Below are 25981 nucleotides of genomic sequence, written 5' to 3'. Positions count from 1 at the left end.
GTTCTACAACAAATAAGATTTTTTTGTGTGTGTATAATGAAAAAAGAATTTGCAGAAGTAAACAGGGTTTTTTCTTTTGAATGTTGCTACAATTTGGGTATTAAATATGAAAGGGAAAGATATTTATGCACATATTGAACACCTGATATTTCAGTGCACGTTGCTCCCATTCTGTGCAGAATGGAAACTAAACTTTGTTGAGACAGTAAGGTATTGTCCTAAATTAGGAACTGCTTTTATCTCCTATGGCTTTTCTTCATGCTGATGGCTTGCTGAGTATAGAACAGAGATAGTATGATCTTTATAGTCTTTTTAATTTTTTATACAAATTTATTTTAAAAAATTGTTTCAGTATTAATCAAGTCTAGGTAGCCTAGTCTGATTGCTGACAGCAGTAAGAGTAATAGATGTTCCTCTTAAAGTTCCGAGTAAGCTGCTAGAGAAAGATAGAGGTTTTATACACCATTTCAATATTTTTCACTTTGCTTACTATATTTTCTCATTTTAGAGGTTTTAAATATCCACTTTATCAGATTCAGTCCAGAAAGGAATTGTATTTTGGTTATTTCTTTGTTTTGTTTGTATTCATTGCTATTCTAAATCTCTTGTGGGACAGGTGATCAATCCTGAATGAGCAAATGCAGTCCTTGAATTTATTCACTGTATTCTGTAGGTCCTGAAGGTTTCATGATTCTTACCCGCATTTTGAGTCTGTATAATTGCTATAACTTTCTTAAAGCTTATTTCACCATCCTTGTGAATGCAGACTGAGGGTGTCAGATGACTTTTCCTAGCTGCCTGTGATTTGTAGGCCTAAAACTGGTACAAAATATGATGCTCTGTAGTTTGCACTAGTAATCACTTTGTATCTGGGGAATTGTACATACTGAAAGCAATACCTTACATTTATAATTTTGAGATTTATCATCTGGAAAAGAATGTTCATCAGAGACAAAACTGAAATTCCAAGGTGGTCATTTGTTGACAAAGGCAGGAAAACATGTAAATGTTTTAAATGTACATTAGTTATCTATCAAAGGATACTCAATAATCTCATGACATTTGTTATCCAGAGGGAGGTGAAGCCGGTGTTTGATTACAGTGTTAGGAACTTTTCATTATTCTCTTTCATAATTTTTATAACTTGATATATGTAAGTGTATTACTTCTTCAAGAAGTTTAAATGAAATTCAAGTTAAATCCTCTCCTTATACCATACATCAGAGTAAGTTCATGGGACTAAAGACAAATATAAGTAGCTAAATAATAAGAAAGTGTAGGTGGATATTCTCTGAACAAGAAAGATTTTCTAATCATAAATGCAAAGAATGGTATTTCTATATAATGGCGTAAGTTATAGTCATTAAAGTGATGCTTTTAAATAATTTATTGACCTGAGGAATATACCATGGTTTCTTTGTTTTGTGGAAAGTGGGAACCAAAGCAGAGTTTGCAAAAAGATATCTAAGAGACTGGAAGGCATTTTACTTCAACTGTAAATAAGTTATCTTTGGGTGAGTAGATTTACATATTTTTATATTCTTTTTGCTGTCTATATTTACTATCTGTAATCAGCAAAAGAAATGAAAATATGTAAGATAAAAAAATCTCAGGCACTGAGGGTGTTCACATATTGCATCTGTAAGCAGTGGAACCATGGCAGTAGCTGTGATAAGTTTTAGTTGTGTAAAATGTGTTAGCATACCTCAGTCTTTCCAAAAGCTATAATTTTCTTAGAAAATAATTTTTCCTAAGACTAGGTAATTGATTAATCTGTCTTGTAAAATATTTTAAGCCTCTTGATGATGAGGTTGAATTACTTAGAGTCTTATTAACTTTATATTTTTAGTGAACCATATATCTTTCAGAAACAAATTGATAATACCTTCGAGCAATTGTTTGTAAATTATGGAATTTTCTCTTGTTCCTTTGAGGTAGCATTATTTTAAAAGTTCTTTCATTTGTTTCTTTTTTGTCTTTGACAAAAAAGTATCTCTTTAAGACAACCTTAGTGACAGATGCTTAATATTTTAGAACTAGTGGTATCTCTCCGTAAAGTACTCCCTTTGCTCTTTTGTTAATAGATATTGGAACCTGTGCCATCACTGCTATTCCTTTTGAGAAATCCAAAGTTTTATTTACGCTTGAAGAACTGGATGAATTTACTTTCGTAGATGAAACAGATCAGCAAGCTGTTCCAGATGTAACTCGAATAGGTCCCAGCCAAGAAAAGTGGGGTTGGATAATGTTTGAATGTGGACTTGAAAATTTAACCATAAAAGGTAAGTTTCTTTTTTCAAATTCTGCTTAAGTGAGGGGCAATTTAGCTTCACATTATTGAACAATTGTGACTTTTATTAACTTAAATCAAATAATAAAGCAGAAAATGTGGTACCTGGGATTATTTAACAGAAGTGGATGCCCCATTTTAGTTGCCTAAATGAAGCTTTGTCTGAAATGTGTATTTCAGAACTGAGCAGAGCTTCCAGATGCACCAAGCCTTAATTTCTTAACAAAGCAATCTGGGGTTGGGAAGAAATTCCCAAGTAAAATATAAAGCCACCAGCTTTTTTTTTTTTTGAAAGATTGTATAGTTAAAAACTGAGTCTGAACTTCACCATATGGTATGTAAATATTAAAAATGTTTTACATGTTGGAAAATGCTGACTTAAAATTATAATTTATATAATTATAAAATTATAAAATTATAAAATTATAATTTATAAATTAAAATTATATTTGGTTCTGTCATTGAAAAACATTCTAAAGAAAGAAGGTTGCATTATGTATAAGCCTTTAAATTTGCCGTATACAAGGTCTAATCAAAATATATAGTGAATATTTAGCTTTTAAAAATTTATTACAGTGAATATATCTCCATGAATCCCCCTTAGCATGTTCTCCCTTGCTTTGAACACACTTAACCCCATTGCTCTTGTCACTTTCTGAAGCAGTTCTAGAAGACATGGTATGGTAAAAAGTACAGTGATTGCCACTGCTAAGTGCTATTCAACAGAAAAGTGGGCTCATAAAAAAATACTGTGTGTCCTTATCCACCTCATTCACTAAATCTGGCACCATGTGACTTCTGGTTCTTCCCTGAAGTCAAAATGACCATGAAAGATAAACTGAATCTATTGAAGATATCAAGGGCCCATGAGAAAGCAAAATTCAACCCACCCAGGAAACTGGACTTCTAGACCTGCTTCAGGACATGGCAAGAACAATGGATCAAGTGTTGTATTATTTACTTCCTCTTTGCTGGGACAAAGAGTCAGGCACCTAAAGTTAAAGGAGGAGGGGTTGGTCCTAGCTCACAGCTTATGGAGGTTTCAGTCCATAGTTGGCTGACTCCAAGGCAGAGAGATATGGTAGAGGAAAAGCAGCGCAGTAGGGGAATCGGGAGGCTGCAAGAAGTAGCCTTCCTTTGTTCATTCTCTTTTTATTCCATTCAGCCTACTAGCCTATTGGTTGGTGCCACTCACACCCAGCATGGCTCTTCTGTCTTTAGTAAATCATTCAGCCACACCCAAACCATGCTAATCCAATTAGGAAACTGATCCAGTTATCACACTCATAATCCAGTATCAATCAACCGTGATCCAGTCATTCCCAGAACCCCCACTTTGGAGGGACATCTAAATACAAGCTGTAACAAGTATGTTTGAAACAACAAGGAATATTTTGAAAAGATTTTACTGTAATTTTAAAATTTAAACATTCACCACAGTTTTCAATCATACCACATACAATGTAGTAACTGTTGTGATATTAGGAGTTATATATGCGTAGTTATTTCCTGAATAACTCAATCATACATCACTATTATATATAAGGGCAAGGTCATGATGAAGAAAACATGATCTTTATGGGCTTTTCTACATATATTATGAAGTACAACACTGCAATACATTAATACACTGCTTTTAATGTATAAATACCTTCATTTTTACAGGAGGGAGACAGTCTGGAGCTGTTTTATATAATAGTTTTGGAATTATGGGTAAAGCTAATGTCACAGACAGAGGTGGAGTGCTGACATCCAATAATTCTTCTGATTCTCCGACTGGCAGTGGTTATAATACTGATGTCTCTGATGATAATCTTCCATGTGACCGGACAAGTCCTTCTTCTGACTTAAATGGAAATTCTGTTTCAGATGAACAAGTTGGTGAATTTCTAACAATAATAATGCTTTAAGAACGTAACATAGAAAGTGACAAAATCAATTCTAAATTTATTTCTAGAATATATTTGCTTGTGTTTACCTGTTCTGGCATGTTGGTGGATACACTATCCCTCCAAATCTTGAGTGTCATTTCGGGTTTCTCTTTGCTGTGACACCTATACATATCATTATCATCATTTGTTTATAAGTCTCCTTCCCTTTTTAAACATTTCAAGTTGTGTATCTTTATATATCCTGTCTCTGGCTTATAGCCTCAAGCCTGAAATCCATAGGACAAATACGTATTTGAGAAGTTTTTAATGTTTGTTTATTTTTGTGATTCTAAGGATGGAACCTAGTGCCTTACACATGCTGGAAAGAGCTCTAGCACTGAGCTACTTCCCCTGCCCTAGGTGCACTGACACTGTATCAGCTTAGATTTTTTTTTTAAATGAAACATAATATAGTGTGTATACTACGTGTTACATAAATTACCAACTGGATCAGAGACTGTACTCTGTCTTGAAATATTTAAATATTTTTTCACAACATTAATAAAAACCAAATGGGATAAACAACCTCTCAGCAGTTCAGACTAGATTTTCCTGCCACATTTTACAAAAACAAGTTGCGAGTAAAAGATTGTACACTTATGTGAATTGTTTTCTGAATACTTGTCATTATTTGATCATCCTGCAAAAAATAGTAGGCTCTTCTTTATCATAACCAACTATGCATAAAAGTAAATTAGAGAAAAAAAAAAGTTGTAAGTAGACATAACTGGTAGAAGACATTTTTGTTTATTTAATAGTATTCTTCTTGACCTCTCTGCATTCAGGAAAGTGGTAATTGTACTTTTCAAAAATATTATTCACATTTCTCAATACAGATTCAAATTACTAGCTTATAAAAGAAGAATTTTTATTATAAAGTCTTATTTGAACATGTGCCACAATAATATTTTTTATGGCACTGTATTTGGAGTTTGAAAGTTTCTGTTAAACTGGAATGGAAGTATGATAGGGAGCAACAGGCCTTAATTCTATCACCAACTATCCAATTTATTTATTTATTCATTTTTTGTCTTTTTGAGACAGGGTCTTGCTGTGCAGTTCAGGCTGGCCTTGAGCTCACTTTGTAGCCCAGGCTGGCCCTGAACTTGCAAAGATCCTCCTGCCTCAGCCTCTGGGGTGCTGGGATTACAGGCCTGTGTCACCACGCCCAGCTATCCAATTTAATAGTTATATGCACTCTGGAAAAATCACAAGGTCTCTCTCATTTACTTTATCTGGGAAAAGTAACACTGATCATCACTAAACAGATGTGATTGAGTGAAGCGATCAGTTGAAATCCTTCAGTTCTAAGATCTTTAATTTATGGTTTATAGTACAAGCATTTTTTAAGATTGTATTCTTTAGCGCTGTTAAGGTTCCATATTTTTCAGCATCAGGAGAATGTTATGTTTAGCAAGGTTTACATTATGTAAAGGTGTTATTTGAAAACTCATATGTGCGAAAACAGTCTTGTACTTAAACACTAGTGAAATTGTTGGTGCCTATTGATTATGTCTTTGGCATTCTCTTTTATGTAGGATGAAGGAGTCGAGTCTGATGATTTAAAAAAAGATCTACCTCTAATGCCTCCACCTCCAGATTCATGTAGCATGAAATTGACCATTAAAGAAATTTGGTTTAGTTTTGCAGCTCCCACCAATGTGAGATCTCCTACATATGCATTTTCTAGGTAAAAAGTTTTAAAAGTGTAGAATTGTCTGTTGATATTTCTTAATTTCAGATAGCATAGAATTCTGCTTCATCTTTTTTCAAAGTTATTTTTCTGATGTACCTACACCCCATGAACCTTAGGGTTGCTACTTTCTCCCTCTCTTCATGTTTTCTGTGGACATTATTGTGATCTATTTTTTAAAATTTATTGTAAAGAGAAAAAAATAACAAACACAAAAACAATAAAAATGATATAGAATTTCAAAACAAGACAATAGGAAATTAATAATGGTTGCTGCATTACATATTGTTATCTTCAAAGTAGTGGCTCAGATTACCAGACATAGGTATCTAGGACTGATCAAAAATTAAACATTAACTGTTCCTTTCAGTAAACCAATAGAAATTACTAGTATAGTTATCTTAGCTGTCTTCTGTATATTTTTTTCTCCCCTTCCTTCTTTCTTTTCTCCTTTCCCTCATCTCAGTTACTTCCTATTGAGCAGTCTCTTTACCTTTCAGAATATCTATTGTTCCTTTTAGATTTTATTTCTTTTTCAGTTTCTTATACTAGGGAGACAATATGATATTTACACATGTGCATCTGATTTATTTCACTTATGAGTATGGTCTCTAGTTTCATCTGTTTACCTATAAAAGCCTTGAGTTTAACTTTCTTTATAGCTGAGTAATACTCCATTGTATAAAAATACTGCATTTTTTTAATCCATTCCTCAGTGGATTGGCCTTTGGGTTTTTTTCCAAGATTTAGCTATGACAAATTGTGCTGGTATAAACATGGGTGCACATCGCTGTGGTATGATAATTTTAATTCTGGGAAAATACCCAGAAGGGGAATAGCTGGGTTAAATGGTGTCTTGGTTACTTTTTTCTCGCTGCTGGGACAAAATACCTGACGACCAAAATTAAGGAAGGAAAGGTTTATTTCGCTTACAGTTTGTGGAGGTTTCAATCCGTACTAGGCATGATTATAAGGCAGAGTGGCACGTGGCAGAGGGCTGCATCTCAGGGCGGCAGTACAGCAAAGCAGCTACCAGGACACACACACCAGGGCGGAATGGGGGAGGAATGCCCCCAAGCAGCTCCTTCCTCTCCCTTACATATGCAAACTATCCACTCCCAGGTGGGTGCAGCTCTCACACCCATATTCAACTCTAATAGCCTGCGCCATATCCGCAGGAGGCTTTGGGGGGACACACAGACATAAACCATAACAAATGGGACCTCTAATCCTAATTTTTTGAGGAATCTCCTGACTGATTTCCAAAGTAGTTGTACCAGTCTGCATTGCCATCAAAGTGGAGAAGGGTTCCTTTTTCCCCACAGCTCCTCCAGCATTTGTTGTTGATTGATTTCTTGATGATAGCCATTTTTACTGGAGTGAGATGTGGACACACATACAGACACACTCAGTCACCTTATCTCTGACAGAAGGGCCAAACATGTTCACTGGAAGACAAAGATAGCCTCTTTATTAAATGGTGCTGGAAAAACTGGCTCTCTACATGCGGAAAACTAAAACTAGAACCATGTCTATCACCATGCGCTAAACTAAAGTCAAAATGGATCAAAGATCTAAATATTAAAACAGAAAGACTAAATCTGCTGGAAGAGAAAGTAGGTAGATATCTTGAAGACATAGAGGTAGGCACATATTTCATGAACAAAACCCAAACTGCATAGGAAACACTTCAAAGAATCAACACCTAGGATCCCATTCTATTAAAAAGCTTTTTTACATCAAAAGAAATCACCACTAGAGTGAAAAGACAACCCACAGAGTGGGAAGACATTTTAACCAACTGTGCCTCAGACAAAGGACTTATATCTAGAACATATGAAGAATTGAAAAAAATTAGACCCTCCAGATTCAAAGACCCAATATAAAAATGGGCATCTGAGATGAGTCAGCACTTCTCAGATGAAGAAATACACGTCAGATAAATATATGAAAAAATGTCCAACATCATCGGTTGAGAGATGCAAATATTCTGACCTGTTTGACTCAGTTTCTTTCCTAGTAGTTTAGATTTATTTTTCCTTGTTGTCTTGCCTTAGTCTTTTGTTTATTCTTTTTTTTAAAGCTCTGGCAGACCCTTTCTCCCTTTTCATAGTTAGATAATTTATCAGTAATCAAAAGAAAGGAAGGTAATTTTGCCTTAGTAAAATAACCAATAAGTAAAATAGGAATGGAGAATTGTTTGAAATGTAGGTTTTGACAATTAACAGTTTTTTATTTATTGTAAAAGGCAGCTGAATCTTTTGAGCACTGCAACTCCAGCTGTTGGTGCATGGCTTGTTCCCATTGACCAACTCAAGTCCTCTTTAAACAAATTGGAAACTGAAGGAACTTTGAGAATTTGTGCTGTTATGGGATGTATAATGACAGAAGCATTAGAGGTATGTCTTCAATAATGTAAGGTATTATACAGTTTTATTATTGAAAATGATTGTTAATCATGGTTGGAAAATATCAGGCCTGAAAGTTCTTAATTCCCATATATCTCTTATTGTAGCTTCTTTCATATATATCATTGTAAATTTGTTGTTGTTGCTTGGTTTCAGAATAAAAGCGTACATTTTCCCTTAAGAAGTAAATACAACAGACTTACAAAAGTTGCCCGCTTCCTTCAAGAAAATCCTTCGTGTTTACTATGTAATATATTACACCACTACCTGCATCAAGCAAATTACTCCATCATTGATGATGCTACAATGGTGAGTTCTGAAACCATATGTTACCTTTAAAGAACTTACATTTTTGTTAGAAGACCCTGCATGAACTATACGGTTTAATATATACGTTGAAAGACTGAAGGAGAAATTTAGTTAGAAATATAGATCAATTAACAACAGTGTGCTCAGGTTAGTGATTTAGGAACTGCCACCACAAAAGTGTTATTAGAAGCTGTGAACATAGATGAGATTTCTCTGCATGCTACTTTGAATGAGAAATGGATCAGGATGACATCCTAAAACGTGAAAATTAAAGGGAGTAAAGAGATTGGATAGAGCTGTACAGAGTACCAAGAAGGCAGAAGAAGGTAGGAGAAACAAGAAAACCATATCTTGGATGCTGAAGGAATAAAGTGTTTCAAATAAGACAGTAGTCACCACAGGCAGATTTCACATTGTGAGTTAGTAAAATAAGATTGAATTAATGACTCAAGGGAAAATATATAATTGTGCAAAACAGATGTAATTTATCTCTAACCCTAGCAGAGGAGATGAAACATTATAATTAAGATTTTAGAGCTTTGGGTATGTCCTTTCTCTTCTGAAAGGCTTCTGGCCAATAGAGCATACATAAGAATATGTAGTCAAATTAAAGACCAGTAGATTGATGCTATTAATAGCCAGGCAAGTCAAGAATCTCTAGTAAGTAATGGATTTTAAAAGTATATTTAGAACTGAAACTGATGCTTCTGTCCTGTTTACTTCCTAGTTATAAACTTACAATGGTAATAGTTATCTCATCTTTGATAGGAATGATTTTATTTCTTCTCTGCTTAGTGAATATTACAAAGAGCTCAAAATACATTTTGATTTTTTTCTTGGGCCAAAAAAGCAAAGTAAGTGAAATGCTACTTAAGACAAATCCCAAGTTTGCACCCTGTGTCTTGTGTCATATTCGGTGGTACTGATGTATTTTTTGACAGAATTATACAAAGATTACACTAAAGGCTAGGTTCTGTAGTAGTCTGTTTTTTGTTACTATAACAAAGTATTGAGGTTTTGTGCTTTTTAAAGCAAAAATGTTTCATTAGCTCACAGTCCTAGCGGTTCAAGTCACACCACTGGCATTAGCTTGTCTGTGGTGAGGATAAACCCTTAGCAATGGCATTGTAGAGTACAGGAGAGAGAGAGTACATGGGAAGATGGAAAGCCAGAGGGTGAGGAGGTCTTTCTCTTACAAACTTTTTGTGAGAACTAACCAATGTCCTTTTAGAACTACATTAATGTATTCTAAAAGCATCATGTCCAGTGATCTTCATTAGGTTCTACTTCTTAAAGATCTCACCACCTTTTCACTTTGCCACCTGGGAATCAAGCTTTGAACACATAAATCCTGAGTGACATGCACAAACCATGTCTGAGCCATAGCAGGCTCTATAATCAGCTTGAAATCTGGAGTAACTCTGGTAATCTAAGCAACTTCGTTGAAGATAACAATATGTAATATAACAACAACCACTGTCATTTTGTTCTGAAACCCTGTATCATTTTTATTGTTTTTGCTCTGTTTTGTTTTTGTCTGTGTTGTTGGTATTTTGCTATTGTTCTTTTTTAAAAATTATTATTCTCTTTAAAATAAAAAAAAACTGAAAAAATTACTTAACATCTAAGTTTTAGGTTTTTTTTTTTTTCTCTAAATATAACTTATCATTACATTAGTGTACTTCTGCCCTCACCATGATTGTTACAGAGTGATGGACTTCCTGCTTTAGTAACTTTAAAGAAAGGTTTAGTTGCACTGGCAAGGCAGTGGATGAAGTTTATCGTGGTGACACCTGCCTTTAAAGGAGTTAGCTTACACAGACCTGCTCAGCCACTGAAACCTCAAGCACCTGTGGACCATGAACATGAAGATGGACTTGGCCTAGACAATGGGGGTGGTCTTCAGAGTGATACCAGTGCTGATGGGGCAGAATTCGAGTTTGATGCAGGTAATTTTGTACGCATTTATTAAGTATTTTCTCACCCTTCACAATTATTTTCTTACTCTGTGTAGTTACTGTAATTTTTTCTCTCAGTTATGTGCATGTTATATTAATAAAACTATTATCTTTTTTTACTGATACTGGGGGCTTGAATCCAGGGCTTTCACACTGAGCTACATCTCTAGCCCTTAATTTTTTTTTTTTAAATGACAGGGTGTCAGTAAATTGCTAAGTTGCCCAAGCTGGGCATGAACTTGTAATTTCCTGCGTCAGCTTCCCAGAGTGCTGGAATTATAGGTGTATGCTACCATGCCCAATACTACTGTATCTTTTAAAAAGCTATCAAAAGTCTTTGATTTTCCCATAATTATTAATATAAGCCACGCTTATGGCTAGATATTACATACTTGATAACGTGGGTTTGTGAAAATTTGAATAATTCATGCCCCAAATTTGAAGATGTCATGGTTTAATTATACAAATACTACTTTTATTAATCCAAATACATGGTAATAATTTTGGAATCTTTTTACTGATTTTATTTTATAAGTTTAATCTTATGAAATATGATAGAGTTCTTCTGATCTATCTAGTAGAATGGTATCTTTGTATAACAAGTGTTTTGAGTGAAACTATTAAGGCTTCTTTTTTGAAAATTGTATTTATCTGTTTAATCTGTTTTTAAAAGGCCTTTTGTCACACTACTTTGTGCAAATTTGATGCTTAATTTAAGTAAACTCAAAAGCCTGAGTGGAGCCTACAATTCTGTTAACCCAGTTGTTGTGTCAGAACAGAGTCAATATCCATTTCCACAGTGTACATGTGCAGTGTAATTCTTTGCCAGAGGTTAAGTTTTATTATTCTCATGACATACAATTCAATGAAAATTTATCCTACCATGTTTTATCAAATATTAGAAGTACCATGGAAAGAAGAATGGCCCTAAATTAGAGGTTTCAGAATATTAATATATATATTTTACTCAGCATAGTTTCTGAAAAAATTACTACAATTATAAATGAATGTATTATAAGGAACAGACTGGATTTTATTATTATTTATTTTCAAAATTTTATGTCTGCACATAGGTTGACAGAATAGTATATGCATTGCATGTCCCTTCTAGAAATTATCTGCAGACACCCATGTTCATCTATGGTGTTGTCTACATTCTTGAGCTTTGCTTAATTGACTTTTGGTCTTTGTATAATTTGCATAGCATCTGAGAAAGATTTTTTGTTTGTTTGTTTGTTTTTTGTTTTTTTCTGGTACCGGGAATTGAACTCACAATCTTGCGCTTGCCAGTTAGGCGCTGTGCCGTTGAGCTAAATCCCCAGCCCCGCATCTGAGAAAGATTGAATAAAAAGCATTTGTTCCTTTTTTTGAGACTGAGAGGATTGAGACTAGAGAATAAAGGAGAGAAAAGTATAAATAGTATAGCAGATTCTACAGTTAATTTGCCACATTGTAAAGTTGAACCAAGAACCCTGGGATTGACACTTCAAGAATATGTTGGGTCATACCTCACTTCTTTTATTTGACTTATTTCAGCCACTGTCAGTGAGCACACAATGCTACTGGAAGGAACAGCAAACCGGCCACCACCTGGTAGCTCGGGGCCTGTTACTGGAGCTGAGATAATGAGGAAACTTTCAAAAACTCATACTCATAGTGACTCTGCATTAAAAATAAAGGTATATTATTGCTGGGTTTTGGTTAGAGTGATGCAGACTTAGAAGACCTAATGTTTTGTTATCTCAGATTTAAATAATGCATATCCATCTTAAGTATTTAGAGTTTCTTGTGTTGAAATTAACTTTATTAATAACTTCGTGTGTGTGTGTGTGTGTGTGTGTGTGTGTGTGTGTGTTACTGGGAATTGAAGCCAGGGCCTTACACTAAGCTATATCCCTAGACCTTTGGAAAAAGTTTTTATTTTCAGACAGGGTCTTGTGAACTTGCCCAGACATGTATGTAATACCTGTGTATTGTAAGTGCTTTTTTATCCCCTACATGGACATCCTTCCCAACCCTGTTGCCACCTAAGTGATGATTGGTAGGGCATGTAAAAAAGCACAACTTGTTCCCTTTTTCGGAGCGGGCTAAGACTTCAGAGAGCTTGACAGCTCTGGTGGTCTTTGCCCTAGATTTCCTGCTCTTACCAAAAGCCTCTAGTTTGCTTCCAGGTAGATACCTACATTGACCTTCAGTAAGAAGCTTCAGGAAGTTTGCGGAAGAGCTTTCCCCTCCTTAGTTTCTTTTGATAGTATTCTTCATGATACAGATCATTTCAGATTGAATATTTTTAGTTTTTTGAGGAAATATTTTGTTTAAGGGAAATTGTACTGGGTATTAGTTTGCTGGTTCAGTTAATAAGCAGTGATGGAAAGAAATATCTCAGATACTTATTTTTTCTTCATTAGCTCTAGGGTTGTAACTTAGCACCTCCACAAACATCCTACCCATAATTTTCTGATATTCTGGTGCTCTTTTTACTAGCTATTAACTAGTGCTTTATTTTGCACCAACTGTTGGACATGCTGTGCTAGGATCTGCATATCCTATCACTTGATTCTCTTCAGATTTAGAAGAAAATTAAATGACACATAGTTAAAATAAGGGGGGCAGGCTTTAATATAATAATGATAATAAAGGTGGCCTTTTGTATTATACCATAGAGTTACAGAACATGATTATATACTTCTGAGATTCAACACCATCCTGGTAGAGCCCACCAGTTTTAGTATTAATGTACAGAATAGCTACCAATAATAACAATTGTAACAGTAGTTGTTCCTAGCAGTAATAGCAATTAGAATAGTAGTTATCAGTAGTCATGTTTATATTCATAAGAACAAAACCCTGATTTGTTCCTTGTAGGGCATTCATCCATATCATTCTCTGAGCTATACCAGTGGAGACACTGCCACAGATTCTCCAGTGCATGTTGGGCGTGCTGGAATGCCAGTAAAGGAAAGTCCAAGAAAGGAGAGCCTACTCAGCTACCTGACTGGAAGCTTTCCAAGCTTGCATAATCTTCTGGAAGGGACTCCTCAGAGGAGTAGTGCAGCTGTGAAAAGTAGCTCTCTTACTAGAACAGGTACCACCTAAATTTAACAGTTACAAATGTATTTTAATTATAAAATTACATTTTTATTTACATGTATACTTTTGGTTGCAATGTTAATCTTACATCTTATTTTTGAGAAAATATTTTAGAATATAGTTGTGCTGTTTGTAATTTTTTACTGTCTTCATGCCCTTTGCAGTTTTAAGTGGTAACACTGACTATATCAGCCTAGGTATTTGATGTGGGATATGGGTAGACCAACCAATGTAGGATTTCTACCCTGTTATAATAAAAATAAGCTACTTACTAATGATATAGTATCCAAATTACAGCATCATGCAGGAAGGGTTTGAAAATATCTATGGAAAAAACGATATTTTAACTTGACTTCTTGAAAGTAATTATATCAGTTGCATTTTCTGTTACTTAGTACTTACATAATTCTGTACTCAGTAAAACTATATTTTCAGGAAATACAGTGGCCACTGATATGTTATCTGAGCATCCTTTGCTATCTGAGCCATCATCTGTGAGTTTCTATAATTGGATGTCAAATGCTGTGAGTAATCGAGGGAGTATGGTACAAGAATCTCCTGCCACAAAATCAGGACACAATAGTCTTCCAACAGGTATTGAGTTATAATACTATTTGGCTTATCTCTGTAGCATACATAGTTATAGCAAATACCTGTTTTTAATAAAATAATTAAAATAACGTCAGACATTTAAGTAATGTTAAGATGGGCCCATTTATAAATGCCTTTGATGATACGTCAGTTGAGAGAGTAGTTCACAGTTCACTCAGTGTTCTTCTGGAAAAGCAGATATAGCAGATATGAGAATGTATATAATTTAAAGAATTTAAAACTTCCGTTTAGTGGGCCTTAATTAATTTTCAAAACACTGAAAGGAGGTAACAATGTGGCCTAATTGCAACCATATTTTGGACTTGCAACACTAAGTAAATATTTTTAGTTTATCCAAATCCCTCTGAGAAATAGTGACTGTTATCCTATATCCTGTATAATTACTAAACAAATATTTAATTAAATTGAAAGGAGTACTGAGAGGCATGATGTAAGATTTCCTTGAGGGGAAAGGCAAATGAGGGGCACTTATTTTAGAAGACTACATGCGCAGTATGAGGAAGAAGACTGGCAAGAAATCCACCCTGAAGCAGTGGTGGCTGTATCCAGAAATACAAGCGCACCTGTCTTTCCTTTTCTCTGCTTTTTCTTTTTTTTTTAAGATTATTTTTCAAGTTTAGTAAATATATTATTTTCTTATATGTTACTTTCATTTGAAAAATACATGAAGTAGCCTTTAATGCTGATTCCTGAAGGCAACTAAAATTAATCCATGTAACACCTATTTGAATTTCACATAAATTCTTTTCAGAGAGAAAACATAAATGTATGAAAAATGAGTTGTGTGTAGCTACTCACTCAGCCCTTTCTCTTACTGGTGCGGACCACCTTCAATGTAGACTTGTTCCTAATTCTAACTGCTCCCTAGTTCTTAGCACTGGCCCTCAGCTGAAGAAGATGGATGGTGCTTCCACCAGTTCTTGGTATCATTTTACCATTAGTTTCACTACTGTGTGGCATGAACATAATTTAAATTTTAAGGGACCTAAAAGGGAATGATTTCCCTTTATTATGAGTCTTTCGCCTAAGTTAAATGTTAGTGTACAGAGGAAAGAAACAGTGTCTTTTTATTTTTTTCTACCTCAGGAAAATATGTAATTCTTGAAGAGCCTGCTACTGTTCGTAACTCTCGCTCAGTGCAAAGATGATGGGATGTCAGATATTTTTCAAAGATTTTGTAGCCAGAAATTCTACCTTTTGAATTGGCTGGCTCTCATACATGTATAAGAATAATAGCTATTTTCTGAAAATTAATTAATTTCAGTTTTCATTAAAAAGTTACGTCTGTAAAGTAATTTAAAAGCAGTATTGTCTTTTCATTTTAAGTGATATAGTTAAGGGACTACAATACAGGCTTCAAAAGTTTATCTTGCTGTGGCCTTTTGTGTTGTTTCTGTTTTCCAATAATTTATATTTTCTTCTTAAAAAATTTACTCTGTTAGGTGTTGCACCCAATCTTCCTACAATACCCTCAGCCTCAGATTTCAACACAGTCTTGTCTAGTGACCAGAATACTTTGGATGGAACACACTCTCAGCATAGCACTAGTCAGGATGATGTGGCAGGTGTAGAAGAAGCCAACCAAGGGTTTCCTGCTGTTCAGCTCGCTGATGCACAGGTAGGTTTCTCTAATGAGAGTCATGCCTCTTTCAGTGGTATGTAGCAACAGGAACTGTTAGACAGTGTGCACTTTGGAGTGCTAGTGAAAATGTATTCTGTGTCCATTTACTGAAAATCTTTCTGCAAACTGGAGGAGCCTTTTTAAAGTACACGAGCTAATTGTAAATCCAAATCACGTCTTTGTAGATGATCATTAAATGAGTCTCTATTATAATGTGTTTAAAGAGAAAAAACAAACAAAAAACAATAGAAATGATACAGAATTTCAAAACAAGTTGATAGGAAATTAACAATGGTTGTTATATCACACATGGTTATCTTCAGAGTAGTTGTTCAGATTACCAGATATAGGTATCCAAACTGAGATTACATCTCACCAAAGAAAGAATGGCTATCACCAAAAAAATCAACCGATAACAAATGCTGGAGGGGCTGTGGGGAAAAAGGAACCCTCTTCCACTGTTAGTGGGAGTGTAGACTGGTGCAACTGTGGGAATCAGTGTGGAGGTTCCTCAAACTGGGATTGTCCCATTTGACCTAGTTATTCCCCTTCTGGGTATCTTCCCTGAAGAATTAAAATCATCATACCACAATGATATATGTGCACCCATGTTTGTGGCAGCACAATTTGTAATAGCTAAATCTTAGAAACAACCCAGATGTCCATCAACCAAAGAATGGATATGTTTTTATTATTTGTAATAATTTTAGGTAAGTAACATGACTAGAAACTTTAATCATATCTTGTATTCTTTTAAAGTGGTGACACTTTATTGAGTAAATAATCCAGAGGCATTGATGATTTTAGAACAGAGGAATAAGGTAACCAATATTGTACATGTGGAAATACTATACATGTAGTTGTTAAATGGACTGCAGTAGAGAAGCTAGAGGTGACAAAGTGAGTTGTTTAAACAGTTTATACAAGTGGTGGTGAAATTCTAAGCTTAAATGATTGTGTATTTGAAAACGTAAAAGAAAAAGAGTATGGGGGTCTTATTTAATGATTAAACAAGATAGGAAGAGTGAAATCCTTTGAAACATTTTTTTAGTTTGACCAGAAGGCAGGTAGGAGAGTGGGACAGTGATACTCAGAAATGTGTTATTTTCAAGATGAAAGAGGCTTCAGTAATTTACATGCTTATAGGAGTTAGGAAAGAATGAAAACAAACAATAAAAGACACAATGAAGAGTCAGAGGACAAAGCCAAATTTGTAGAGAAATGAAATATCATGAAATCTAGAGTCAGTTTTAAAGAGGGGTGCTTTAGATATAGGAGATACTTTTTTGCTAAGAATTTTTGGGAAGGCACTAAGGATAATTCACAACTATAAAGGTGATTTTGTAAATTATTAGCTTCAAATTTTTCTCTTACAGAAGAAGGGAATGTGTGTTAAAAATGTTAGGCATTTTAATTTTTTTATGAAATTTTTTATTTTGGCCTATTTAGCAAGTTCATTTTATTTCTTAACATTCATTCAATTGTAGAGATAAATTTACCATTACATGTAAGATTCTAAAATTCATCAACAACATGAGTATTAAGTAATACATTAAAAACTATAGAATGTAAATTAGTATACCCATCCCTAAAACATGGCACAGCCTCAGAGAGGTAAAACTATTGTATGATCCAGCAATTTCACTAATGAGTATATACCCAAAAGACAGGAAATCAATATGTTGAAGAAATACCTGCAAAACCCATATTTGTTGTAGGACTATTCACAGTTTCCAAGAAATGGAAACAACCTCAATATCTATTGACAGGGACAGATGAAGAAAATACAGTAAACATACAAAATAGAATAATATTGTCATAAAAAATGAAATCCTGTCATCTGTGACACCATGGATAGAACTAGAGATTGCTATGTTAAGTAAATTAAGCAAGACACTGAAAGGCAAGAACCACATGATGTCACTCGTATGTAGGATTCCAAGTTTATTTCATCGAAATTGAAAGCAGACTGCTGATTACCAGAGGCCTTAGGGTAGGGAGGAAGCAAGGGAAAGAGAGGGTAGAGGAAAATTTATCAACTTACAGATAGAAGAGAAAACTTCAGGTTTTCTGTTGGATAGTAGGGTGGCTATGAATAATGATACATATTTTTAAACTAGGAGAAAGTTAACTGAAAGTTTCAACATGAAGAAGTGATAAATGTTGAGCAGGTAGATATTTTTACCTTGACTTAAACATTACACAATATATACATTTACGAAAACATCGTGTGGTACTCTATAAATATGGATAATTTTTGTGTGTCAGTTTTAAAAATTTAAAAGTTGGGTAAGTGATTTAGAGATTTATAAAGGTTGGAGTGAATGAGAAGATGAGCAGATAGTGCTGAGGATCTATTGAAGGGTTCAGGTCAGTACTAAAGTATGAATGAGTACAATTATATAATTTTCTCTCATTATCCTTAGCAGCTCAGGTGCAGCAATAAAAGAGGATTGGCTCATAGCAAATGTAAGAAGAAAATGAGGTGTAGAGAGATATCATAGAAAGTCTAGGAACTTGCTAAAATGGGTTTAAGTGAAAGTTGCAGGGGACGAGGAAGTCACTTGACTTTTGAAATGAAGTGTTGCTGGAATTATCTGTGTGGTCATTGAAGTTATGATAAATTGGGATGGGAAAAAAAAAGAAAGTCAGAAACCAAAGTCCCTAATATGTATGGAGCATTAAGCAGGAGAAATAGATGACAGATTAGGAAAAATGGAGGATGGCTTGAACTTTGAAATTTTCCATTGGGATTGATTTAGAACAGTTGAAAATGTGGATTTGGATTTCACTGCATAAATGGCATTTACCATTTAGACAGTTTGAAAGCTTCAAGAAAAGTCACTAAGGCAGAATGGACAGAATTTGGAAGAGGCTGAGGAAAGTACTGGGTAGCAGCTGTGTTTAGTATGTGGAAGGATGGAAAGGAGCCATACAGCAGAGAATGAGCAGTTACAGGCATCTAGTGTTGAACATGTATAGTTGTTTCTTTTTGGGTGATCTCATGGTGCCTGTGAAATTCAAATAACTATTCCTTTAACCCAGAGTATTGTATTTCCAAAAGCCTGTAGGATACCTAAAATATAAATGAAGTTTGCTCTCAGAAAATAAATGTTAGATAACCATTACAACCAAGTGGCACTATTTAAATATCGGTCAGATATTCATAATATGACTTGAAATGCTTTTATATTAATACAAGAAGTTGGTAAACCATTTTGTGAACGCAATATATCAGTTTTTTAAAAATAGAAGCGCAGTAAATAGGCATGCCTTTTTTTAAAAGGCAAAAGTATTATGATTTAAATTAATTTATAGATTATTTTTCTTATACTTCACACATTCAAGAAGGGTAAGGTTTGTGCTTTAAGCACAACTAAGATCAATTATACAATACCCTTTTTTGCTTTACACTGTGGCAACAATATGAACTATGATGACATGGGTAAGAGGAAAGCTACAGTTAAAAGGTGAACTATAAATGGAACTAATGTAAACATTTAATGCTTTTCAGGTTGTTTTTAAACCTCTTCTGAGTCATACAGGGATCCAGTCACAGGATACAATGCCACTCTGCTACCGAATGTACTTTGGAGAACACCTTTCCTTCTCGGGAACACTAGACTGCCTCAGAGCAGATATTGTGGATTCAGACACAGCCAAAGAGAGGAAAGGCAAAAGAGCAAGAAGGTGTTTTATGTAAAATTTTTTCTAAGATTATCTGTTTGTTTTTAACTTTGCTTTCTTCTAATTTTAATATGAAAGTAATTTTAATACTTTAATGAGAAAATAATTTTTACATTTTCTTATTAATAAATCCATAGCTTTTTTAACACAGTGAGAGACATTTTTAAAGGCATTTTTATACTATGTTAGTACATAGATGGTATATGCACTCAGCATTTATGTATTTGGCTTGTAATAGTGGGTTGTTTTTTGTTTGTTTGTTTGTTTGTTTTTTGATGCTGGGAATCAAACCTAGGGCCTTGTGCATTCAAGGCAGGAGCTCTACCACTGAACGACATCCGCAGTCCCGAGCCATATCCCCAGCCCAGTAGTGGGATATTTATAATCTTATGGATTGTAATTTTATATATTTTTGGAATTTATTCCTTTCTTTCTGAGTTGACTTTTTATAGGTAGTATTTTGTATTAAGAACAGTATAAAAGTCATATTAAGGCTATAGCCATCAGAAACAAATATATGAGAATACCAAATGCAGTGTGATGAAATGTAAGAATCATCTTTTATTGACATTTTGTATTTTCATGGATAGTTCATTAGTTTCTTTACTGATTTCATAGGTAATAGTGTGTCCACTAATAGATTTAACTGATCTTTGGGAACTTGGAATTTTACTTTGGGTAGGTCTTTTTTAAGTGAATAGGGATAGGGAAATATGGTTATAGGTGCATTAATTTTTATAGCATGCTTTGTTTCATCCTGTTTTTGCTTTTGCAAGGTGTTATAAATTAAAAGGAAAGTACACTTGTATCTAATATTTACCTAAGTAAAATATAGTTTTCATTTGAGATAGTTCATTTAAAATTTCAAAAAATGAAAAAAAATTTGTTTTTGTAAAACTCCATGGAATGATGTATAGAAAACTGTGGCATCCCTAAATTTTGTTTCTGGTCAAAATATGAGGATTTTCTAATGTTGGAGCAATGCAGAAATTACATTGTCTTGTCTATTAAGTACTGGGGATTTTTGCTTTTTGTATTATGCTACCATAACAATGAAGAAAGAAGCTGAAACTGAAGTGATTTTAAAGATCAGTGAGAAAAAATTACTTTTCTTTTGAGACTTCAAAATATGTTTGCCAAAGCATTAAAAATTGTTTTACCATTTAGTTTAAATTCATAGAAAAATGAAAACTGAAAAACTTAATAGTTACTGGAACATAAAGTATTAAAAACATTGAGAATTAAACTGTTTTTTTTCCTTGTAAAAATTTATCAAAGTATAGTTTGAACAGTTGTCCTATCAGAATGGGCATCTTTTCTGTGGCACAGTGTCGTACTACTTTGTAAGCAGTGATTGGTTCCAACATTTTATCCTTCACACTTTCAACGTTATGCAGTATCTTCAAGTTCACTTTACAGTGAACTTTTTGTAACATTACTTCTTGTGGGAAATCTCCGCCGCCCCCCCCCCCCGGTACTGGGAATCGAACTCACGACCTTGAGCTTGCCAGGCAAGCACTGTGCTGCTGAGCTAAATCCCCAGCCCTTCTTGTGGGAAATCTTTATACTTCCTGTCACAAGCACTTTCTTCTGTGTGTTAATAAGCTCACCTTCACTTTCTTTTTCTGACTGCATAAGCTCCGAAGTATTAGCATTTCCATGGTCAGTTGTTTCTTCTCTAATTCCATTTATGTTCAGTTGGTTTGACTACCAGTGTTACCATTTTTGCTCCTTTGTTTCGTTTTTCTTGTTTAATTTCCTCTTTTTTTTTCTTCTTCTTCTTTTTTTTTTTTTCTTTTTTTTTATTTTTTGAGACAGGGCCTCACTATGTAGTTTTCACTGGCCTTGAACTCACTATGTAGCCCAGGCTAGCCTCCAGCTCTCAGTGATCCTCCTGCCTCACCCTCCAGAGTACTGAGATTATAGGCCTGTGCCACCACTACTGGCTCTAATTTCCCCTTTTGATCATTCATTTTTGTAAAATGCCATGATGCCTTATCACTGGGGACTAAGGGGGCACCCCAGCTGCACAGCCACCTGCTGTGCTGTCTGCACAGAAACTGAGTAACAGATGAGTAACAAAAGACTTTCAACCACTGAAAGACCTTGAAAGAAATAATTGATCAATAGTTATCATGTATGTCTGTTGTTTTTGTAATAATTTGTGGACTGAAGGTCTTGTACATAGTTTGTACTTCATTCACAATAAATATTAAATCATGTTTGGAGATTATTAGTAAAACCACAGTGACTAAAACTTATTCAAGAATTTTTTTTTTTTTGGTACTTGGAATCTAACTCAGGACGTTGTGCTTGCCAAGCAAGGCACTGTGCCACTAAATATCCTCAGCCCTAAAACTTACTCAGATTGGAACTATCATACCTAGACAGCAAAATATTAATTATCCACTTATGCTCCCTATTTAGGATTGAATGATAGAGCTAAACTTGAAATTTTACTTAGATTAGCTGGTTTTCATGTAAATATAAGCAAATTTATATTTAAATGTATCTATTTGTTCACATATGCATCTTCATACATAATTGGGGTATATATAATTAGATTATATCAGCAATATGTAATCTACATATAATAGATTGTATGTAGACACAGATTTTGTATATACTATAGTTACAGTCTAATTATTGGCCTAATAATTAGTATGTAATACTGCCACAGACTTGACCTATATCCAACGATGCGTCTCTTTTTGTTTCCAGAGACGTTCTTTAAGTAACTCTCTGGATATAATTGCCTTTGGCCTAGCCAATTTAACATTCCTTTTAATACTTCTACTATTACACTAAGTCTGAGTGCTCTCCATTCTTATAAGGAACTCATTAGCTTTTATTTCTTGCATTTCTTGTAGCCTTACTTTAAAATTTTTATTGTAGCTCAGTGTGGGGAAAAAAAGAAAAAGAAGAGAAAAGGCATAATCTGCTCAGTCTCTTAAAATTTATTTAAATAGCTTATACTATGTTAAGTTTTAGGATTAGTTTGCTTATAAATTTATAAAGATGTGCAGTTCTAGACAAAAGGAAGTAAAACCTGTCCTTTTCTTTTTAACATTTTAGGCAAGGCCATGTGAATCTTCCTCCACTTGAGTTTAAACCAGCATTAATGTTGGAAACCTTTAGCATCAGTGCTGTGGTAATGGAAAAGTCTGTGTGCACTCCGCAGAACTCTGCCAACGCCCTTTCTTTTCATGATCTCAACAAGCGCTATTATAATACCTTCCACTGCAACTTTACTATTTCCTGTCAGTCAATAAGCCAGCATGTAGATATGGCTTTGGTTCGTCTTATTCATCAGTTCAGTACAATGATAGATGATATCAAAGCAACTCAGACTGACATTAAACTTAGTAGATATACAGCTGGATCTGCTTCCCCAACGCCTACCTTCAAAACTAGAAAACATCGAGATTTTCGTTCATCTGACTTTAGCCGCAGTTCTAGAGGAAGTCTTAATGGTGGCAACAGAGTAAATAATGTAAAGAATAAACGGACCAACAACGAGAATAACAAAAAGGAATCTCGAAACAAAAATTCATTAGGAAGATCTGAAAGAAGAACTTCGAAAGTGTCTAGAAAAGGTTCAAAAGATGTGGTGGATCACATGACCATTCATATGGATGACTCTGATTCAATTACGGTGTCAGAACAAAGTGAGCCTTCAGCTGAGTGCTGGCAGAATATGTATAAATTACTTAACTTTTATTCACTTATCTCTGATCCAACGGGAATATTGGAAAAGTCTTCAGAAACTTTCGGACCAGCAGGTAAATATGTTTGTGATTTAAAATTTTTTGTTTAAAATAGCAGTAATACTAAAAAAGACTGCAAGTTGTTCACCATATTTCCTTAATGCTACAAGTGGATAATTGAAATGTAAAGATATTGGCAATCGCCAAGGAAAAAAAATAGTAGTGATATTCACGTCCTACTCTCCTCCTCCTCCCTGCCTCTTATATGGGATGCTCTTTTGTTTTCTTAATTGCATTTCATTAGTATATGTTTGTAATGCATGAAATTTTACATTGATCTTAGGGAGTCGATACATATATATATATATATAACATATCTTGATTTTTTAAATTCCTTTTCTCTCCTTCTGTCTCTAGATCCTCTTTCCCCATTTTCTTTATTATTACTAATTTTTTAGTTCATCTTTATGACAATATTTATATTCATTGTATTTGTACACTGTACATTTATGGTACATGTACATGACACATCTTAAATCTTTTTACATTCTTTTCCTCTCCTCCCCTTCATTAACCCTTGGTCTCTTGGACCCTCTTCCCATTTTAAAAGGATCTATGTCACTGTTTCCTTTCATCACTTGATTTTAGATATCTGACTCTATTTCAGTAGGAACTTGGGAATATATTGAAAAAAATTTTAAATCATTTTCTTGAGAAACAAGTCTTATTGAGAAAGTAGTATTAGATGTTTGAAACGTCCTTCCATTTTACAGTTTTCTTGTTTAAAACTCTGTAATTCCATTCCAGGAGTTCGGAGTCCTACAGAGCCAACATGTAAAGTTGTGTTTGAGAATGAACAAGACAACAACAGTTTGACTAAGACACAGAGGAAACGTAGCTTGGTGACTTCTGAACCTCAGCATGTTACACTGATAGTCTTTGGGATTGGCATGGTGAACCGCACACACCTAGAGGCAGATATTGGTGGGCTAACAATGGAATCAGAACTGAAGAGGATTCATGGCAGTTTTACCCTTAAGGAAAAAATGAAAGGTATGATCTTCTAATGCTAGAGTGTCACTTTTCTGAAGAAAATCCATGCTGTGTATCCAAAACTTCTACTTGGCAGTATTTTTGTTTAGAATGAGACTTCCCAAATTTTGAGGTTAAATACCAAGGACTTTAAATATAGTTGAAGATCAGTGAACTGAGGTAGCTTTGATATCACTTGAAAATATTTGGGCACATAAACATCAAGCTAGTGTTTGAAATGACTAGTGGCACTTAATCCCTATCTTTTAATGTCAGCTCATAAAAGTTCCTCTGGTGGCTGAAAACTTTAAGAAAATAGTGAAAATTTGTGAAATATTTGCTTTTCTTTGTTATCACTATAGAAATTTTACAATCCAGCACTCATTTTAGTATCCCTATAAAAACAAGTCCCATTTGTTGATGTGCAATTTCCTAGGTTAATGAAATACCATTCATCATAAGAATGATTATACAAGGTATAACATTTAATCAAATCTAGGAGAATATGAAGGTGCACCATCAATTTGAAGATGAACCCCGTATCACGAAAAAGAAAATAATGTTGCCATGTATGGTCAGATACCATTGATTGTAAATGCAGCCAGGTTTCAGAGATGGTAAAATAAAACTTCTCAGAATCAATGACTATAGAATTATGAAAATAAACTCTAGGGATTCCCTTGCAGTAATCAATAACTCTGTATCAGTATCTTCTTTCTTTGGCAATGAAAATAACCTGACAGGTACTATTACATAAGAATAGGAAATTATGAATCACCTTGTGTTTTTATTGTTAAAGTTATACTTGCCAAATACTGTATATAAGCACTAAGTAAAAGTTATTTTGAAATTATTTTTCTGTATATACCCTTCTTTAACTGTTTTATTTTTTGCCTTGAATATTTTTTTGCTGAAAAACTCACTTTACATTAAAAAATTATTTACCATTAAATTCTCTGAAGAAATTGTTTAAATTGTAAATTGGTTTTGGGCATTCTGTGTGTGTGTGTGTGTGTGTGTGTGTGTGTGTGTGTGTGTGTGTGTGTGTTTTATGGTACTGGGTATTGAACTCACAACCTTCACACAGAGCTACATCCCCAGGCTTTTTTTTTGTTTTGTTTTTCTTCTTTATTTTGATACAGGTTCTTTTTCATTTTGCTAAATTGTCCAATCTAGGATCCTTCTGCCTGATTGTAGATGGGCACCACCACAGTTAGCTCATAAATGGTTAGGAAAAGTACAGAGTTGGTGTTTTAGGTCAGAAGTAGGCACTTGCCTATCATATGTGAGGCTCTAGGTTCAATCCTTAGCACCACATAAAAAGGAAAACATTCAAACATAGCATCAACTCTCCTTCCAAATACAGGCAAAGGACATAATACACAAAAATGTAGATGATTAATATAAAAATGTGTTCAACTTCATTAATTTAAAAAGTTCCTAATTTTTTAATCTGTTGGTTCACCCAAAAAGGTACAATGAGAATACCCAATTTGTAAATGAATGTAATGTGATTGAACTTTTTGAAGGTTAATTTACTAGTACTTATCAGTAGTCTTTAAACTACATTTATCCCTTGATTCAGAAATCTATAAACCGGGGCTGGGGATTTAGCTCAGTGGCAAAAGCGCCTGCCTGGCAAG

General features: G+C 34.3%; 1 protein-coding gene across 9 annotated transcripts in view; it reads left to right on the top strand.

Annotated features, from left to right (window-relative positions):
* The window catches only part of Kiaa1109 (KIAA1109 ortholog), a 199439-nt gene that overhangs the window by 100110 nt on the left and 73348 nt on the right, over window positions 1-25981 (top strand). For all 9 annotated transcript variants that reach the window (XM_013515292.1, XM_005386777.2, XM_013515295.1 and 6 more), the window contains 13 exons: window positions 2085-2282; window positions 3956-4167; window positions 5760-5911; window positions 8163-8313; window positions 8479-8631; window positions 10340-10580; window positions 12126-12268; window positions 13455-13674; window positions 14115-14273; window positions 15734-15909; window positions 19427-19602; window positions 22675-23381; window positions 24114-24359. In XM_013515292.1, the coding sequence (XP_013370746.1) occupies window positions 2085-2282; window positions 3956-4167; window positions 5760-5911; window positions 8163-8313; window positions 8479-8631; window positions 10340-10580; window positions 12126-12268; window positions 13455-13674; window positions 14115-14273; window positions 15734-15909; window positions 19427-19602; window positions 22675-23381; window positions 24114-24359 (2934 nt within the window). The remainder of the gene's footprint in view (window positions 1-2084; window positions 2283-3955; window positions 4168-5759; window positions 5912-8162; window positions 8314-8478; window positions 8632-10339; window positions 10581-12125; window positions 12269-13454; window positions 13675-14114; window positions 14274-15733; window positions 15910-19426; window positions 19603-22674; window positions 23382-24113; window positions 24360-25981) is intronic.

This window comes from Chinchilla lanigera, unplaced genomic scaffold, assembly GCF_000276665.1.
Source record: "Chinchilla lanigera isolate Chin_1 unplaced genomic scaffold, ChiLan1.0 scaffold00027, whole genome shotgun sequence".
Lineage (NCBI taxonomy): Eukaryota > Metazoa > Chordata > Mammalia > Rodentia > Chinchillidae > Chinchilla > Chinchilla lanigera.
The sequence above is the reverse complement of the archived record's forward strand: the minus strand, read 5'-3'. Positions and strand labels throughout refer to the sequence as shown.